This window comes from Lissotriton vulgaris, chromosome 3_2, assembly GCF_964263255.1.
Source record: "Lissotriton vulgaris chromosome 3_2, aLisVul1.2, whole genome shotgun sequence".
In the NCBI taxonomy this organism is placed as follows: domain Eukaryota; kingdom Metazoa; phylum Chordata; class Amphibia; order Caudata; family Salamandridae; genus Lissotriton; species Lissotriton vulgaris.
This window is the reverse complement of record NC_141690.1, coordinates 229,879,974-229,899,699: the sequence shown is the minus strand read 5'-3', so window position 1 is coordinate 229,899,699 and position 19,726 is coordinate 229,879,974. Positions and strand designations below refer to the sequence as shown.

The 19,726-nt window shown below is 45.1% G+C and overlaps 1 protein-coding gene across 2 annotated transcripts in view; it reads right to left on the bottom strand.

Annotated features, from left to right (window-relative positions):
- The window catches only part of SMYD1 (SET and MYND domain containing 1), a 153,770-nt gene extending 136,479 nt beyond the window's left edge, over positions 1-17,291 (bottom strand). Inside the window, exon 1 of one of the 2 annotated variants that reach the window (XM_086964272.1) lies at positions 16,892-17,291. In XM_086964272.1, the coding sequence (XP_086820398.1) occupies positions 16,892-17,028 (137 nt within the window). In that variant the 5' untranslated portion in view covers positions 17,029-17,291. The remainder of the gene's footprint in view (positions 1-16,891) is intronic. The other variant, XM_086964271.1, reaches the window with a different exon arrangement.
- Positions 17,292-19,726: the final 2,435 nt, after the last annotated feature.

Sequence of the window (19,726 nt, the reverse complement as noted above, 5' to 3'; positions counted from 1 at the left end):
CAAAGGCAGTTTCCGCGCTTCCGAGTCCCCAACCATCTGAAGTGCATCCTGCTCAACACTCGCTCGGTCCACAGTAACGCCATTGAACTATGGAACCTACTTGACACCACAGCGCCGGACATCGCCTTTCTCACAGAAACCTGGATGAACACATCTTCAGCACCCGACATCGCCATAGCCATTCCGGACGGCTACAAGATCATCCGAAAAGATCGCACCACCAAACAGGAGGAGGCATCGCCATCGTCCATAAGAACACCATCCGCATCTCTACCAGCTCCGACGATAACCTCGCTACCGCCGAACACCTCCACTTCCAGATCCACACCGACCCGAAGTCCACACTCAGAGGCACCCTCATCTATAGACCACCAGGACCCCGCGCACAATTCTGCGAAGACATCACTGAATTCGTCACCCCTCACGCCCTCCCCTCCGAGGACTACATCCTGCTAGGAGACATCAACTTCCACCTAGAAAAGAACAATGACAGCAACACCACCACCCTTCTGGACAACCTCGCCAATCTCGGACTCAAACAACTTGTCAACACCCCCACTCACAACGCAGGGCACACGCTCGACCCAATCTTCACCTCCAGCAAGCATATCTCCTTCGACCACACCGCAGCCCACCAATGGACAGACCACAGCTGCGTTCACTTCAGCTACAAAAAGACTACAACCCACAACCTCCCTCAACCAATTCCACGCAGAAACTGGAACAAAATTACAACCGACCAACTCTTCACATCACTGCAACAAATCCTCCCTGCAAAATCGTCGGACCCAAACCTTGCAGCAACCAACCTCACACAATGGATCACCCACAGCGCTGATGAATTAGCACCCTTGAAAAAACAGCAATCCAAACAAATCAACAATAAAGCCCCTTGGTTTAATAAGGACCTCAAAAACTCCAAGAAGACTTGCCGCACCCTCGAGAAAGCCTGGAAAAAAGACCGAACCTCTGACAACCAGGCAGCCTTCAAGAACGCCATCCGCAAACACCACCAACTGATCCGATCCACCAAGAAATCAGCACTCAAAGACCGACTCGACAACAACGCCCAAAACAGCAAGGAACTATTCAACATTGTCAAAGAATTCACCAACCCCCCCCCCGCCGGCACGAACGATATCACCCCCTCCCAAGACCTCTGCGACTCCTTAGCCTCATTCTTCCACAACAGAATCGCAGACATACATAACAGCTTCGCAAATGAGACCGGAATCCAAGCCCCACCACCCTCATCTAAACTTAAACACCCCCCTAACAACCTCTGCGCCTGGAACCCAATCTCCACTGAAGAAACCATCCGTCTGATGAACTCCATCCACTCAGGATCACCAACCGACCCATGTCCCCACTACATTTTCAACAAAGCAGACTCCGTTATCGCACCCCATCTCCGAGATGTCATCAACTGCTCCCTAAACGCTGCCACCTTCCCAGAAAGCTGGAAACACGCCGAACTCAGTGCCCTCCTGAAGAAACCCACAGCAGACCCCACCGAACTCAAGAATTACCGCCCCATCTCACTCCTTCCTTTCCCTGCCAAAGTCATCGAGAAAGCCATCAACAATCAGCTCGCCGCCTTCCTCGAATCCAACAAATCCCTCGACCCTTCACAATCCGGCTTCCGAGCCAAACACAGCACAGAGACCGCCCTCATCGCAGCAACTGACGACATTCGGACACTACTGGACAATGGAGAAACAACCGCACTCATCCTACTTGACATCTCCGCAGCATTTGACACAGTCTGCCATACCACCCTTATCAAACGCCTTAGCAACGTCGGGATACAAGGTAAAGCACTAGACTGGATAGTCTCGTTCCTCGCCGGAAGAACTCAGAGAGTCCGCCTCCCCCCCTTCAGATCAGAGGCCACCGAAGTCATCTGTGGTGTACCACAAGGATCTTCACTCAGTCCCACCCTCTTCAACGTATACATGAGTCCCCTCGCATCCATCGCACGCAAACACAACCTCAACATCATCTCCTACGCAGACGACACACAGCTCATCCTCTCCCTCACCAACGATCCCAGTACCGCCAAAACCAACCTACACGAAGGAATGAAAGAAGTAGTCGAATGGATGAAAGACAGCCGTCTAAAACTGAACTCAGACAAAACTGAAGTCCTCATCTTAGGCTCATCCCCCTCCGCCTGGGACGATTCTTGGTGGCCACCGGCCCTGGGAATTGCACCCACACCTGCTGACCACGCACGCAACCTGGGTTTCATCCTAGACTCCTCCCTCTCAATGACCAGACAAGTCAACGCCGTCACCTCATCTTGCTTCAACATCCTACGCATGCTTAAAAAAATCTTCCGCTGGATCCCCACCGAAACAAGAAAAACGGTCACCCACGCACTGGTTACCAGCCGACTGGACTACGGAAACACCCTCTACGACGGAACCACCACCAAACTCCAGAAAAAACTCCAACGCATCCAAAACGCCTCAGCCAGACTTATACTGGACCTCCCCCGCCGAGCTCACATCTCCGGGCACCTGAAAGACCTCCACTGGCCTCCCGTCAACAAGAGAATTACGTTCCGCCTCCTTACCCACGCACACAAAGCCCTCTACGACCTAGGACCCGACTGCCTCAACACACGCCTGTCCTTTTTCACCCCCCCCCGCCAACTGCGATCATCCACACAAGCCCTCGCCGCAATCCCACGCATACATAAATCCACCATGGGAGGAAGATCCTTCTCCTACTTAACGGCCAAAACCTGGAACTCTATCCCCACCCATCACCTCCTTACCCAGAACCACCTCACCTTCAGAAAACAACTAAAAACTTGGATATTCGACAAATAAACTTCCCCTTCCCCCAAGCGCCTTGAGACCCTCTGGGTATATAGGGCGCTATACAAATTTCAAACTTGAACTTGACTCCAGCAGCGGGGACATTTTGCGTTCAGAGCCACGGAGGCTCAGGGCAGCATTTTGTTTATTAGGAGCCCAGAGAGGCTCAAGGGGGCATTTCCTTGTACCGAGCCCACAAGAGGCTCAAGGTGCTATTTATTTCTACGAGCCACAGAGGCTCAGGGGGCATTCTGTTTCTGGTATAGTGGCCCCAGATGGCAGCGGCCGCTCCCACCTTGCCCCCCCCCACCTTGGTGCCAAGAGCCCCGAGAGGCTCCAAAGGGGACACAAGTGATTTGGCCAGAGCCTGCAAGGCTCCGGCGTGTGGCCACATCCTCACACAGCTGCCCAGGACTTAGTGGGCAGCTGCCACGTTTAGGCCCCCCTGACTCTGGGACACCGGGCGTCCTAGCCCCAACAAGGCCAGTTGGCCTAGAGACAGTCACAGGTGGTGACTTATGTGAGTTTAGCGCAATTGTGTTCTTTTACTCCGCTGAATGTGTTGGTTATGCATCATGTGTTCTCCTGTGCTGCACCTCTGAATGTGTTGATTATGCGTCATGTGCCTTGTTCTTACACCGATGAATGTATGTTTATGCATCATGTGTTTTCCTTCCCTACACCTCTGAATGTGTTGTGATGCATCATGCGTAATGTGCCTATACCCATACATGTATTGTGATACTTAGGTGGTTGTTCTTGCTAGTGCAGGTGGTGCTAGTGAGGTCCTGGTTCCCTGCGAAATATTCTCCTAAGGTGGTTAGGGTTGCGTAGGTGGTACTTACCGGTTACCAGTAGTTACTGGTTGTGTGCTTTATGTTCTATTTTGTGCTACAGTGATTTATATTCTATGTTCTAAGTGCTAATTCTACCCAGTGCTAAGTTCTAAAAAGTCCCTATTCCTGACAGTGGTCCATGTGGCCCTGTCTTGTACATCTCCCCTGTAAATCCTGCCCATGCCTTTTGGCACATTGTAAAGTGTGTGTTTTTATCTAATGTGTTTTGATATAATACAAAGGCTATTTTTATATATAACCTTGTGTGGAGTTTCCTTTGTGGTGGGCCTTGGGTGTTGTTGTTGGGTGCGCGTGCAAACACTAAACTCACGTTGCCTCCGAACTTAGCCTTGCTGCTCGCGCCACGTTACCTAGAGGGTGAGCAGGGGTTATCTTGGCGTGTAACTCCCTTGCCCTGACTTAGGAATGGTGGTCTCTGACTGACTTTGGCTCAAGCCCTGGCCAGCCAGGGATCCAATTTCTAACAAATAGCCAATGGTCTGCTGGCCTGGGGGTGGGGGCTGGGGAGGTGCTTCTCCTGTTCAGAATCTCCTAGGAGACAGACAGGCTCAATCCACACTTTGGACTTCAGCAGGTAAGGGCCTCACTAACTTAAAAATCTAACATTACTGTTTGAATAAAATGTTACTCTCCCTGCTGGCCAAAAAACGAAGAGCACAGGCCCTAGTAAAATACGGTTTAAACAGCTCACAGAAGCACCCTCTGATGTAGAAAGTCCCTATTACTAGGGGGGAGGGAGGAGGGATGGTTTCACTGGCTTGTGAACACAAAATGGTGGCTGGATGTGCACTGTTTTAACATACAGGTCTTAGTACAGAGCAAGGGAGAAATTTGGAGGGAAAACAGAATTGTCACCAAGGAATGAGAGCAACAAACTACAGAGGTTGGACTGCAAATGCAAACCCCCCAATTCAATACACTAAATGGAGGCTATCATGGGCAGGGAAAACCACAAGTTTAAAACACAACACAGGTGATAAAATATGCAATTACAGGCAGGCTAAAACTACAATTTTAACTATAACAACCACAGGCATAGACAGTAAACAAAGAAAGTGAAAATCGTTTTTTAAACAACTTTTTGTCTTGGGAAGAGACAGCACTAGTCTGTCTCCTTACCACTTCCTGGACTCTGCTCACTGCAATCTGGGGCACAGGTAGGCTGCAACTCACAAGATGGAGGAAAATGATTTGGGGTGCACCCAGCAAGGCCTTAAGGGGCCTTATTATTGAGTGCATGCTGCGAATGGGTGAGTGCATGCTTGAGAATGTATGGGTTTGAGTGAGTGTGCACATAGATGGGTAAGTGTGAGTATGTGTGTGTGTGGTTTACCCACCCAGCGCTTGCTCAAATTACCGGCTGCCGCTGCTACTAATGTAAATTTCCAGCAGTTACACATGGGAACCTGGGGGGCGACTTTTCTCTGAGACGTCTGATGCACATACTTTTTTTTCAATGAGTACATTCGTCCTAAACCTAAAAATATATTAAAAAGTTACACCCAAGCCATGAGTAAGACACGACTTGTTACAGCATATTATTTGTTATTCAGGAAAAACTGCTAGAGAACCCAGTTGAAGACTGCAGGCAAACATCTGTACTTCTTTTGGCCTTCATGGGCTATGTTCTGTAAATATTACTCTTGGGATTATTGCAGGAAATTATGAGATGTTGGCATTCAAATATTTTTAATAAGAATCCAGCCTCTGCCTTTGTTTAGTGACATGACGTTCTTGCTCTGAATTTATTAAAACTTTAAGAAAGAATCTCTCTCTCTCTCTCTCTCTCTCTCTCTATCGATCTCTCTCTCTCTTTCTCTCTCTCTCTCTCTCTCTCTCTCGCATCCCCTAATTTCCCAACAGGCTTTGTCTAGGAATTCAACACAGAAAGCAGAGGGTTGCACATATAGCACAGAGATCTCTGGCGCAATTCTGAAAGCCAGTGGCACGTTTAAGTTCAATTTATGCTTGCAAATGTAAAGTTGAACTTGAAGTCACAAACTAATTTACCAATGTTTAACAATACTCCCTAATGGTGTAATATTATTAATGTGCCAATCCAGCTCCAAGGGCAAGGACTGGCTGTTGCAGGGGAGGGATATCCTTAAAGGTTTGGGTACACCCACCAACTAGAGTGTTTGAGAATTTGGACAAATTTGTTTTTGGCCCATTTCCATTCTGGGTATGGTCAGAGGTTTACTAATGTCAATGGCAGAATTAAAGACCTTTTCAGGATGTGAATGAGCTGAAAATTCCACTCATCAGAATTCCTATTGTGACACATGTCACGCTTTTTAGTGTTGCATGCTATAGCAGGCCAATACATCAAAACCATGTCAAGAAAAAGAGAACCATCGATGGGGTATTGGCGGAAGGGATTTCTCCACTGGTAAACGGAGAAAAGAAAAAAGTGTTATTGCCTGTAAGTGAAGTAACTTCAGCATGCACAGTTGCACACAAGATACAATTACACATGTAAACCTGCATCTACATAAACATAATTAGGAATTCACAAAATCTTTCCAGGAGTACACCTGGAAACCTGCAACTGTTGCAGGTTTCCGAGGGTAGGGTGTTAAAATATCGATAACAAAAATATAGCTGACATAAATATCGTTGCAAAAATATCGTTTACAAAAATATCGACACCCTATACTTAAACAGGTAAGTACATAAATATCGACTCCAAAATATCGTTGTAATTAATATAGATGTAAAAAATATCGACTTTTTAAAATAATTAAAATTACATTAAATAATAAATAAATATAAGTACTATTAACAAAATACATTACATTACTTTTATTTTTTAACTATTTCAAAAAAATTTACTACACTTTTTAATTATAAACTTAATAAATGTGGACATATAAATTGATTTTACACATTACTTTATATAACAACAATAATACATATATATAATTAAAATATCCCTTTACCCAAAAACTGAAAACTGACCCTGAACCCTAAAAATACCCCTTTACCCAAAAACTGAAAACTGATCCTGAACCCAAAAAATACCCTTTTACCCAAAAACTGAAAACTGACCCTGAACCCTAAAAATACCCTTTTACCCAAAAACTGAAAACTGACCCTGAACCCAAAAAATACCCCTTTACCCAAAAACTAAAAACTGACCCTGAACCCTAAAAATACCCCTTTACCCAAAAACTGAAAACTGACCCTGAACCCTAAAAATACCCCTTTACCCAAAAACTGAAAACTGACCCTGAACCCTAAAAATACCCTTTTACCCAAAAACTGAAAACTGACCCTGAACCCAAAAAATACCCCTTTACCCAAAAACTAAAAACTGACCCTGAACCCTAAAAATACCCCTTTACCCAAAAACTGAAAACTGACCCTGAACCCTAAAAATACCCCTTTACCCAAAAACTGAAAACTGACCCTGAACCCTAAAAATACCCTTTTACCCAAAAACTGAAAACTGACCCTGAACCCAAAAAATACCCCTTTACCCAAAAACTAAAAACTGACCCTGAACCCTAAAAATACCCTTTTACCCAAAAACTGAAAACTGACCCTGAACCCTATAAATACCCCTTTACCCAAAAACTGAAAACTGACCCTGAACCCTAAAAATACCCCTTTACCCAAAAACTGAAAACTGACCCTGAACCCTAAAAATACCCTTTTACCCAAAAACTGAAAACTGACCCTGAACCCAAAAAATACCCCTTTACCCAAAAACTAAAAACTGACCCTGAACCCTAAAAATACCCCTTTACCCAAAAACTGAAAACTGACCCTGAACCCTAAAAATACCCCTTTACCCAAAAACATTTTCACTAAAAAAATCCTGTACACACACATAAAAATAATTAAAAAATTAACATAATTAATTACATAATTATTATTCAATTAACTAATTGAAATTAATTAACTATTATTTATTACACTATTTATATTCATTTAAAACATTAATTAATGTATTATTTCATTATATTTAAATTACTTCCCACCCTACTCCCCTATAAACCCACAACCCGCTACGGAACTATTAATACTAAATTCAACTGAAAATACATTATTAAATAATAATATACTACTAAAAATACTACTTTGACTAAAAATAATCATTAAAAACACTACATTACTTATAATTATTTAAAAAACGATATTATTGTAAACTATGTTTTTGTAAACGATATTTATTACAACTATATTAATGTTAACGATATTACTTACCTGTCTGTCAATATTCTGGTCAGACGATATTTTTGTCATCGATATTTCTTCCTGTAGATATTTTTGCAGCGATATTTATGTTAGTCGATATTTTTACGACGATATTCCTGCTCTGTACCGTTTCCGAGCACTCTCTCAGAGACCTTTATGAATGTCTGAAATGAGTAAACCCACACTGAAGTGAACTAGTAAACAAACCTGTGGGTGCAGATTCATGAATTTGTGCTCAGTTTCTAATTTTCGCACTTGTGTTCACCAAGGTGGGTTGGCCTTTCAAAATATGAAGGCACTTTAAGGGCCTGATTCATGAAAAAAACATAAAAGTACGTGTGGAGATTTACATTTCCGACTGAAAAGCGTTTTTTATTTACATGTTTTAGTCATATAACAAAACTTCACAATAGTGTGCCTTTTCTTCCCTGCAGGGAAAACAAATCCATGTTGAGGAAGTCATCCCTCTACATCCCCACCAAATGTGGGGTTAATCTGCACCCCTTTATATCCTGCAAATTTCCAAACAGTTGAAAGATATTGGATCAGAGTTTGTGAATGCCCACAAAAGTATGTCTGTAGACGTTATGTTATGGTATAGAAAACTTATAGAGCACGTTCACCATAAGGTCTTTAGGCGCTAAGTTAGCAAAAGACAGCAACTAGCTTGTTGGAACAACCAGGTTTTTAAAAGCACTCTAAAACTCGCATAGTTGGAAGTTGATCTGATGTCAGGAGCAAGAGAATTCAAGGCGTGGGGAGCCGATACCGAAAATCTGGCCCCTCCAAGGCTTTTCCTCTTACTTTTCGACACTTTAACCCCTTCGATGCTGATGACGAGTCATCAGCCACGGGGGGCGTGTGCGGATGACGAGCTGAGCTCGTCATCTAACGCGGCTTTTTGAAAAAAGCCACGTAGCGCAAAAATGACCGCCGCAGCGATGAGGTTAAATAAATTGTGGTGAGCCGATCTAAGACGGCGATTTGGAAGGTAACACTGGATTCTAGAGGACACAAAAGCAGGACTTTTTGCATAATAGAGCCTTAAAAATAATGCAAGCTAGTTTAAAGATGTTCCTCTGAGCTACTGTAAGCCAGTGGAGCTTTTTTATTAAAGGTTTAGTGTGGCAATGTCGTGGCTGACAAATGACCAGCCTGGCGGCCTGATTTTAAACCAATTGCAGCCTATTGTCAAGGCCATCTGGGAATCCCAAATAAAGTGCGTTGCATAGTCAAGCCGGGAAATCACGTGAGCAAGAAGGACTTGGATGAAAGCTTCCTTCGTGAAGAATTCCTGATTCTCCTTATTCTCCGGAGATGTTTACAAACTTGCAAGGCGCACCACTCCTTGTAACGCCCACTTCCTTTTTCCATGGGATGTGCTACTGAACAGTTTTGGCAAAGACATCCAAAGTAGCAAATGCATTTTCTCCTGCCAGGAATCCTTTTCTGTTTTCCAGGCAGGCACATATTAAGACATTGCCAGTCTTAAACCTTGTAAATCAGGCCCTATTAATTAGCTTCAATTTGAGTTCTAGGCGAGCGAAAAAAGGTTGATAGGGTGAAAGGAGGCAAGCGCGGTGTTCTCCAATACAGTACATTCACTTTCTGCACCCTCACTGATGTGTAAGAGATTCAGTTGAAACTATGATTATCACAGTATGTATGTGAGGAACACGTGCACATTTTTTCATCATGTTATAGCAGCATTTGTATAGTGCTTTTCTAACTCCCTTGGTGTCCCCAAGGCACTAGGACCTAATAATGAGGATTAACCTGTTTCTGGGTGATGGCAATTAAAGCAAAGTAGGGACATGAGGCCCTTGGGGTGAGGCAGGGGATAAAGTGATCTGCCCAGCACCAAACAATCTGATCCCATGTGAAGCGGTAATTAAAACCAATGTCCATTGGTTTCAGACTCAGCAAATGGATCACAGACCACATCTAAAGTAGAACCTGGCCCAGAAGTGCATACAAGACGTCATCACATGTTTCCTATATCACAATGTTAAGTGTGTGCTGCCCTAAATGCTGGAACTGGCATTCCTCTGAATCCCTTTATAGTAATGAAAATAGTCTCTGTACCTACTGCAGATGGTAGTTTAACTTAAACGTTGTGCTTGCTACAAGTCCCGAATAATCACACCCTGAAGTATTCAGATATGCTGTGTGTTTCTTCAGAACATCCTGTAAAATCTATGACTCTCTAGTCAAAATCACTGGAAGATGTCTACTGTAAAATGAATTCTATGGAACCACTTTACGGTGACAAGATGTCCCAGATTTGCCTGGGGAGTTATGATTTTATCTATCACTACAAATTTCTATAAGTGTGCCAAATGCCTCTATTTTAAGAGGGGCAACTTAAATTCAACTGAAGGCATTGCTCCCTGTGTATCCGTGCAGGATTAGTTGGCAGCGCTGATCAGGAAGCAATTTAAGGGCAGTAGTAGTACAAAGCTTTATTTCGATATAAAATATCTTAAAAAGCACATCTACAATTAAAATCACAATTCATTTTAAACATACATCAAAAAGATCTTTAACAAAAATACAAATATAATAAAAATTTATTAAACCAATTACAGCTTTGGACACGGTTAAAAAGAAGTCGTCTTGTAGATTCAACGCAAGTCTTTCAGTCTGATCACCCACGCCCAACTAAGGAATTTAGCCACCCGCAAGCTAGGGTGGTGCTAGGATCTGTCTGCAAAATTCTGAGGGCAGAAGAATGATTCTTGAACTCACACTGACGGCAGACAGGTTTTAACCATTTCGACCTAGGTTTGCTATAGCGTGACATACAAAGAAAAAATGCTGGATAGTTTCAGCTACACCAGTACAAAATGGACAGTCAACAGGTGTTTGGTTGGGTGGTTTCCACTTACATGTACGTTCACGAACGGGAAGAGTTCCCATTCAATTTAAGTGGCCACTGATGCTGTGTGACAAAGTTGCATTTACTTTCTACATGCTATTACTGCACAATACCAACCCTTACCCCTTGCAGCCTCACTGTCGTGTTTTTATGTTTGAGAGTGTTGTCAATTAAGTCATTCTGTGACACATGGTTGCTGGAAAATTGTAGTCCTACTTCTGAGTCAGAAGATTGTCCCTGTTTTGGGTTTTCAATATTTGACCACCCTATACTTCTTCCCAGGGACAGGCTTTGCTTGATTACCTGGGCCTGGTCTTAACATTTTCTAGGGTTCCTTTTTAGTGCCAAGTCCAGCTCTGATTAAATTCTTAGGGGCCAATTACGATCTCATTAGGAAACTCTTCTGAACTAATCGGTTTCGGAATCGTTTCCAAACGAATCGGGTTCTGCAAGTCTGACCGATTATGATGCATCTGTACATCGTTCATTTAGACTCCCATTGACTTCAATGGGGGCCTGTTTTCCGAACGAGTACACAGGCTCCCATTGCAAAAAAAATGTTGTTGGGGAACATAAATGTGTCCTATGACAGGCACCTCATGGTGCCTGCCACATTGTGCATGTTGGTAACGAGGGGTCCCATGGTTACCCCCAGGGAACCAATCGGAAGCCTCTGGGTGAAGGGGGCCTGCTACAGGCCCCCAAAGCCAGATTCCGACAGCCGTTTTGTGTTGGGCAGACCGAATCAGAACGGCTGTCCGAATCAGTCATCGTAATCGCTCTTTCAGACCTGTGTCCATGGAGCTGTACAATTCGGCTCTGAACGACTAAGGCTGTCTGAATGCCATTCGGAACCGATTCAGACAGCCCAAATGGTTTCCTTGCATTGTAATCGGTCATTGGGAAATGTGTCCGATTCAGCGATTCGGTCGGACACATAGGTTCCGAATCAGATTCGCTGAATCCGAATCCTATTCTGATTTTTCCAGACGGCATCGTAATCGGCCCCTAAGAGTTGAGCTATTTGCCACCTATAAGATCAAACAGTACTTTTCAATGAGACTCCAGTGATCAGCTTTTAAGTGAATGATGAACAGGCTGGCTCAACTAGCAGAGATGTCAAGCCTCTGTCTTTGGAAGTTTCCAGATGTTATCACCCCGTCAAGAGCAAACTCCATAGATCCACCAAAAAATTTAGATTTTCACAAGTTATGTTAAAATAGAAGCTCTGTGTTGCCTTTATGTTAATTTTCTACTTGGTTCTGCATGACATGTTCACACCCAAAAGGTTGCACAAGGTCTACACTTCAGTCATATCACACTTGCCACATTGCCGAGAGCTAGGGCCAGATTCTGAGAATCTGGCCCTTTGCAAGCGGTATTTTTGCATTTGGGATGCATCATCCCAAATGCAAAAATCGCAATTTTAGAAATTGCTAAATTGCGATTATTTGCATTTAAGGAATCTCAATTTGAGATTCCTTAAATGCAATGCATGAAAGTGTTTAAAATAGCCAATTCGCTAATAGGGCACGCAAATTACCATGAAGTACAACTTCGTGGTAATTTGCAAAAACTTTGAAAAATGCACTAAAGTGCATTTTTCAAAGTTTCATGTTGCAAACACACATGCCATAAGGGCATGTGTGTGCGCAACATATGTGCACATATCAATTTCAGGGGTTCAACAGGGTGTCCTTTGGACACCCCTGCACACTTGAAATCGCAATCTCAATTTGCGAATCGCTAATTGCGATTCGCAAATTGAGATTGTCTTCCCATTCATTCCTATGGGCCTCTAGGCCCATAGGAATGAATGGGTAGGTATTCCTTAATTGCGACTCGCAATTTGCGAGTCGCAAATAAGGAATTCTAAGAAATCGCTATTTTTTAAGTGATTTCTTGATGCATTCCATTTTGCAATTCCTTAATAGCGAATCGGTATTTTTTGCTATTAAGGAATCGCAAATTGGTTTGTTGATGCATCTGGGGGATAGTCTGTAACTGCAATGTGAATGGAGAGAACTGGAAAAAGGTTAAAGAACTGGTGGGTCTGTGAATGGAGGGGCCTTGAGACATGGCACCAGGAAAATGTATAATGGGGCTACTGCAGAGACTGAAGAAGAAGAAACACCATACCAAATGTATTGAGCTGGCTTTGGTGCTTGTCAGAAGACATACTGCGTTTGTGTAGAAATCCACCATGGCCCCTGTATTAGACACTGGATACAGAATAGGAAATATTGGACAAGAATTGAGGGTGAGGTCCTACGCAAAGCGAAAAACTGATGAAAAAGAAAGTGAGAGTTTCGAGGCCTGGGATGCGCTGGTACAATTGGTGTAGGTGGGTACAGAGGGTGAGCGATTGCCAAAAGAGTGAGGAAGAACCAGTCTAATTAATATATGGAAGCATGGACGTAGCAAATCACAGAAGTGTCATCATGGGGATATTATAGTCACAGCAACTGGAAATATGTGGCAGCGGTGGACCGAATTATGTGGCAGGGTTGACTAAATTATTTCGGCAATAAAGAAACGAATTAAGCAACAGAAGGTGTAAAATTATCCAGCAGATGGTGGATTCTGTGGCAAATTTGGTAATTATGTGGAAAATGCCACGGCCGCAGGCTCAAATAATTCCAGTGGCCCTGCTTATTATAGTTCTCAGATTTTATTGGTACATCTAGAGATGGCTTGGAATATTATTGGTGATGCAGGGGGGATTAACAATTAGAGGGTTCTTTAGCCACCCTAGACCCCCACCAAGTTTTATTGCACCCCACATTAAGAAGTGGCATTTCTAGGGCCATCCTTTATATCTCTCAACAGCCTCAGATCTGGGCTTTGTGATTTCTGGCAGATGCTTCAATCGAGCTGCCGCCCAGGGACAATATTTACAACAGATGCCAAACCCCAACGAGCCCTCGCCAAGCCAAGGGGAAATTTGGATTTCCTAAAGCTAGCGATGTAGGATTTACAACAAAAAAAAGTTTGTAGTTATCACCACTGAATAATCTGGGAGTTTTAAGTCTACCATATCCTTTTATGCTGTACCCCAGCAGGGTGCACTGCAGTGCTTAATTTGAGCCTGTGGTTTCCGGTGCTCTGCACCGGCACATAATTTTCAACGCGGCTGATTGTGACAGTCTGTCACAAGGTAGCACTGTCTGCCTAATTTAGAGATTATCACAATAATAGGTAATTATTGTAAATGTAAATTGATACTTGTATAGCGCACTACTCACCCGCAAGGGTCTCAAGGCGCTTGTACGAATACCGCTGTGGAACCCATCCTGGCTTTCCCTGTGAGGCGTCCACTCCTGGGCACCCCCAAGGTGGAGGCCAGGCATCCTTAGCATTGTGGGGGCCATTGTGGAGATTAAGCAAGCTATTGCCCAGAGTTGCAGAGTGGGACTCCATGATTGGAATAGGCATCAAGGCGAGAATTATCAGGTCCGTGGAATTTTGAGCCCAAGACCCGCCGAGGCAGGGAATTGAACCCTGGTCCCGGGCCAGACCTCTGCTTCAGGGTCTGCCGCTCTAACCATTGAGCCACACTTCTCCACATATTAATTCATAATAACATCAAAAAATACTATTGATTGCCGTCTAAGCCATTCTTATAGCTTTGAAGTCCTGGAATAGTCTGAGTTGTCACACTTCTAACAGTGTGATGGTTAGTAGTTGTGTCCTTTCTAGCATTGGCAGCATAGCAGGGGCTCTCCTGGTTAGAGCCCCGGCACCTATTCTTTTTTAAATTAAGCACTTGTGTTCTGTAACCTCCTCCACTGTCCTAGATGCTGTGTCCCCCTCCCACTCATACCATGTACTTCCCCTTCGTCTTCACTACCTGTTGTAAGATCATCATGGGCAGATCTATCGTTTGTGCAGCAGGTTCAGCGACACCGACCTAGGGGGCCCCACTCCTAGGAGCCAAGTTCACCTCATTACCTGGGTCGCTCATGCCACGTCATTAGAGCTACATCACGGTCAGGTGGCACACGGGATGCTCTGACCCCTGGGCCCGATTTACAGGTGACAAAACTTGGACCCCCACATGTCCTCAGGTCCTGAACTACGAACAAGCCACTCATGTATTAATGCTGTAAAGCGCCAACCAACTGGCGCCAGGCACCTATTATCCAGTTAATGCAGAGGTCAAACTTTCCTAAATCTATACTACTATTATAAAGAGAGAACACAAACCTTTTGGCAAGGTAAACTCGGGAACCACAGCGCCAATCCTCACACCCAATACATTGTTGTAATCCTCAGGGTGTGCAGATGGACATAGGCTATAGAAAATTTTTAAAAAAGTACATTTAAAAATATTACTTAAAAAAAAAGTAGTGCCCTGAAAGTAGCGCCGGCCGCGACGCTGACGGCCACGACATAGCGCTGGCCGCAACGTACGTGATGACGAGGAGGAGCAGCGGTGAAGTGAGGAGCTCGGGGACGAGCGGCAGCTCAGGTAAGGCTCTGGGACACGGGACGGGAGGGAGCCGGTGCGGGAGGTTGGCTCGGAACAACTGCGGTAAGGCTCAGGGTCTGGGGGCAGCATTTCAGGCTTGCGTGGACTCGCGCCCCGGCCCCCGCCCGCCACAACATTGTCCGGGACACAGACAATGTCGTGGCGGGCGGGGGCCGGGGCGGGAGTGCACGCAAACCTGAAATACTGCCCCCAGCCCCCTTCTGCCCCAGGCAACGCTGGGGTGGGCTGCTAGTATATTATATAAGGAAATGTAAATGTATGTATACTGTGCAATAAACATGGTTATACGTAAACTAAATATTCATGTCTATCAACGGTTTGCAAAACACACAAGATGTTGGACGGAATGCTGCACAATGACAAAATATTCACCACCAGTCACAGATCTGGGTTTAATCCATCGTTATTTTGCTCACCACCCAATCCCAGTTCAGACATGGCCTATCAACGTTTTGTCTGTCAAGGCCCAGCAGTATCGAACGTTAGAGGTGATGAATGACTATATATTAAAAAATATGCAAAGTGTTTATAAATATTCAATCAATCATACCTGCCATGCAATGAAACAGATAGAGGAACGCAAAGCTTGCAAACAATACGGCGTGGCTTATGCGTCATTCTTTACATATGGATTTCATCCAATGAATATAGAATGATAGAGGTTTTTGTTCTGCGGTAAGGGCTGTGCACGTGGAGGCTTGAACGCAGCTTTCCATTCGGGCTCCTAAATGTATGTGATCATGGTCTATTTTTATTAGTGCTGTGAAGCGCCACCTGGTCTTCTGAGTGCTATCCAAAACCACAAAAACATTCCAGATTAGTAGAGAAATTGAAAACTATGTTTGACTGCTGAAAAATCGCCTGTAATTGTTTACAAATTAAGATGCTCAGCTTTTAAGTGACACTAAGTAACAAGATTTTAAAACAAAGGGGATACAATTTAAATGTTACATTAAAAAATGTCAGTTTTCACGGAGTAATCAAATGTTTTCAGCATATGCTAATAGTGCTCGAGATTGCTTTGCACTGCAGGTGCATATGCGTTTCATCTGCATCCCTCAGACATGATCATATTTGTTTGTTTTTTTCGTAAACCAAGCGCTGCCTGGCAAAACTGACTAGAGCCGAAAAGAAAGGTTATCTTTTGTCATCCTGGGATGTCTTGTTTCCATCTCGTTCACCCACATTACACGGGCACAGCACAGGCCCCTGCATCAGCGCGTGGCACGCCGGGTCAGATTTCACGCGCCTCATTCGTGAATTATTGGGGCGGCCTTGATGACATACATTGTGGCTAAAAGTAAAGCTGCAAGTTCCGGCCTGCAATGCGCTCTTGTTGAACCAGTCAGGACTGGCAACTGGTATCACACGTGCCATTGGGGCCACAGGGTACCAATATGCAGAGCGCCTCTAAGCCGCCCTTAGGGGCAGATTTACAAGCCCCTTGCGCCACTTTTGCGGCACTTTCCCCATGTTAAAAGTGGCGCAAATGTGGCGCAAGGGGCTTGTAACTCTGCCCCTTAATGTTTTGACAGATGGAACCAAAAAAACTCCACATAGAGGTCAGATGAAACATCTCGAGGCTTGACCCTGGCGCATCTGCCCTCCCCAGACCCACGGTGGGAGAGGGGACACTTACCTGTCGAAGACCACGGCGGCGTAGGCGGGCTCCGCGAAGATGACGTCGCCGGCCCAGGACTCCTTGGTGGCCTTCAGCCCCCGACCCTTGCCCTCGGACTCGCAGAGTTCCACGCTCTCCATGTTCTCCAGAGTCATGCCAGGAGCCCCTTCGAGTGAGGCCTGCTCCCAGTCACGCCTGCTATCTCAGCACCTTGCATTCCTGCAGGCCGGCCCTATAAATGGACTCACACGCCCTCTCCGCCCCCCTTTGCCCCCAGCCCCTACCAAGCCTCCCTGCGGGGATGCGACTCGGAGGGATGCTCTGGGCATTAAAAGTAAACTTGACCCGGGGGGCGGCGGGGCTGGTTCTGGCGCATTGGCCCCCCATCTGCAGGCGAACCATGCAAAGCAGGCGCTGCCTGTCGTGAAATTATGAATTACTGTTATCGTTACCGTCGCCCCTGCCCCCCTCTGGAAGGATGAAGCGCTCCAGCAGGTGTATTTTTAGCAGCCAGTTGTTGCTGCGTGTCAGGAATCAACAGCTGAGCAGTGGTAACCATCAAAAAGGCGATCTGTTTGGACACATGTCGGCGCGGGGAATGCCGCCTGCTCCCCTCTCCTCCAAGGCTCGCCTCTGGGCTTTGATTCTCTCATATTCTGACTAGAAACAGAGCACCGATCACGCAGAAGCGGTCAACGTGAAGTTTGGCAGAAAGTTCTGGAAGATGCTCCCATTGAGAACCAGCAGGAGGAGTGCGGAATCCCGTGGAAAGGTCTAGAATCCGCTGCGAGCGCGTGACCGCGGGATCGCGTCCTGGAGTGGATCCGCGGAGCTCTGCAGACTGACAAGGGAGTGATGTGCGCGCAACATGTTTATTACGTGCTGCAGAGACTGAATAATACTAACACCACGCGTGTTTATGCCGCTCATATCAGTATTATTTGATATAATAACTGCTGGTGCCCGAAGATTTCTCACCTCCTGCTTCTTTTATCCACCACCATTCCATATATGTATGCTTCTTTTGACTTTATCTCACTTGTACAGACATTTCTTTTTCTCATTTCTCGGGTTGTCTCTGTTTTTTTCCATCTTTTTCTTCCTCCTTCTTTATCCTTTCTGTGTGTTTTCCTCGTAATCTTGTTCTGGCTCAAAGTTTTATGAGTCCCCAAAAATGAGTTCCGGTGGGCCATACCAGCAACCCCTGCCTCAAATTAAGCATTGGCTACCAACTGCTTTATCACATTGGACCGTAGCGCACAGTCTCGTGCTTGTGGTATTTGAATACATCAGAGGCATTGGCCGTATCATGTAAACAAGAGTGCTGTCTGAGGGATGTGAATTAGTTGATGGTAAAAGAGGTCTGCATATTTTATTTTCACAGCAGTAAGTTGCACACAGCTCGATAGTAGCACCATATAAGGTATTTAATTTTTTTTCTGTGCTACTTCAGTAAGTAAATGAATACATCGTTTGCTTTTACTGCCAACAATTCAAATAATGCTGATGCAAATCTGTTTATATAACTTGGCCAGTACCTCTGGTAAATCTAAATACCAAGATTTATGTTACTCACCCATGTGTTACTATAGTCTGTGCAGTAATTTAAGCCCCGGTGCAGGGGTTCCTCATTTGATTGCGCCACAGCTAAGTTCACGGGCCTCATTTATGAGGCTGTGCGTCACTTTTACACCGCCGGTGCGTCACTTTTTGTGACGCACCAGTGGCGTAAAAAATGCGCCTTGCTGCACCATATTTACAAAGTGAGGCATCTAGGTAGATGCGTCACTTTGTAAACCCCTGCTCCACATTATAACTGCACCAGGTATAATGTATGCAAGGGGGGCGTTTTGAAGCAAGGAAGGGTCGTAGAAGTGACGCAGTGAAATCTATGAGATTTCACTGCATCACTTTTAGGACGCCGTTGCGTCAAAATCTTGCGCCTGCCTCACAGCAGGCGTAAGACTGACGCAGGCCCTTTCACATGGGGCTTGCCCCATGTGAAAGGACGCATTGCTGGTGACACACTCCAGCAATGCGTCACTTTTGCGCTTACAGATACGTTAGAAATACTGATGTATCTTAACTCCTTGCGACATGATGCGTCAAACATTAAATATGACGCATCAGGAATGTCGCAAGGAGTGCGCACTGAGAAGTGACGCATCGCTGCTTTCACGCAGAGATGCGTCACTTCTCATAAATGAGGCCCACGGAATTCTTATATCTGCGATGTGGTCGCCCAATTGACATTTTAGAGGTGTCTCCAACACATTTTTCAAATGCCCTCCTCATTTTGTGTTATGCCACTGATTACTTTTACTCAATCTTTTTTCCTTGTAGTCGTTATTAAGTATTTGCAGGGCAGGGCATAGCTTGGTCAGTAACATGGGGGGGTGGTGGGGGGGCTTCAGATTTTCAGACAATAAGGCTGGCATATAATGTTTAAATACATTATACGACGAGCAAAGAACATGAGAGGGGCCTGAGGGGCGGTGGAAAGGGAATAGAAGGCGGATTGGTAGGAGTACTAAGAGACAAAACACAATGGGCCTCATTTATGAGAAGTGACGCATCTCTGCGTGAATGCAGCGATGCGTCACTTCTCAGTGCGCACTCCTTGCGACATTCCTGATGCGTCATATTTAATGTATGACGCATCATGTCGCAAGGAGTTAAGATACATCAGTATTTCTGACGCATCTGTAAGCGCAAAAGTGACGCATTGCTGGAGTGTGTCACAAAAGTGACGCAACTCCAGCAATGCGTCCTTTCACATGGGGCAAGCCCCATGTGAAAGGGCCTGCGTCAGTCTTACGCCTGCGTCCTAAAAGTGACGCAGTGAAATCTCAT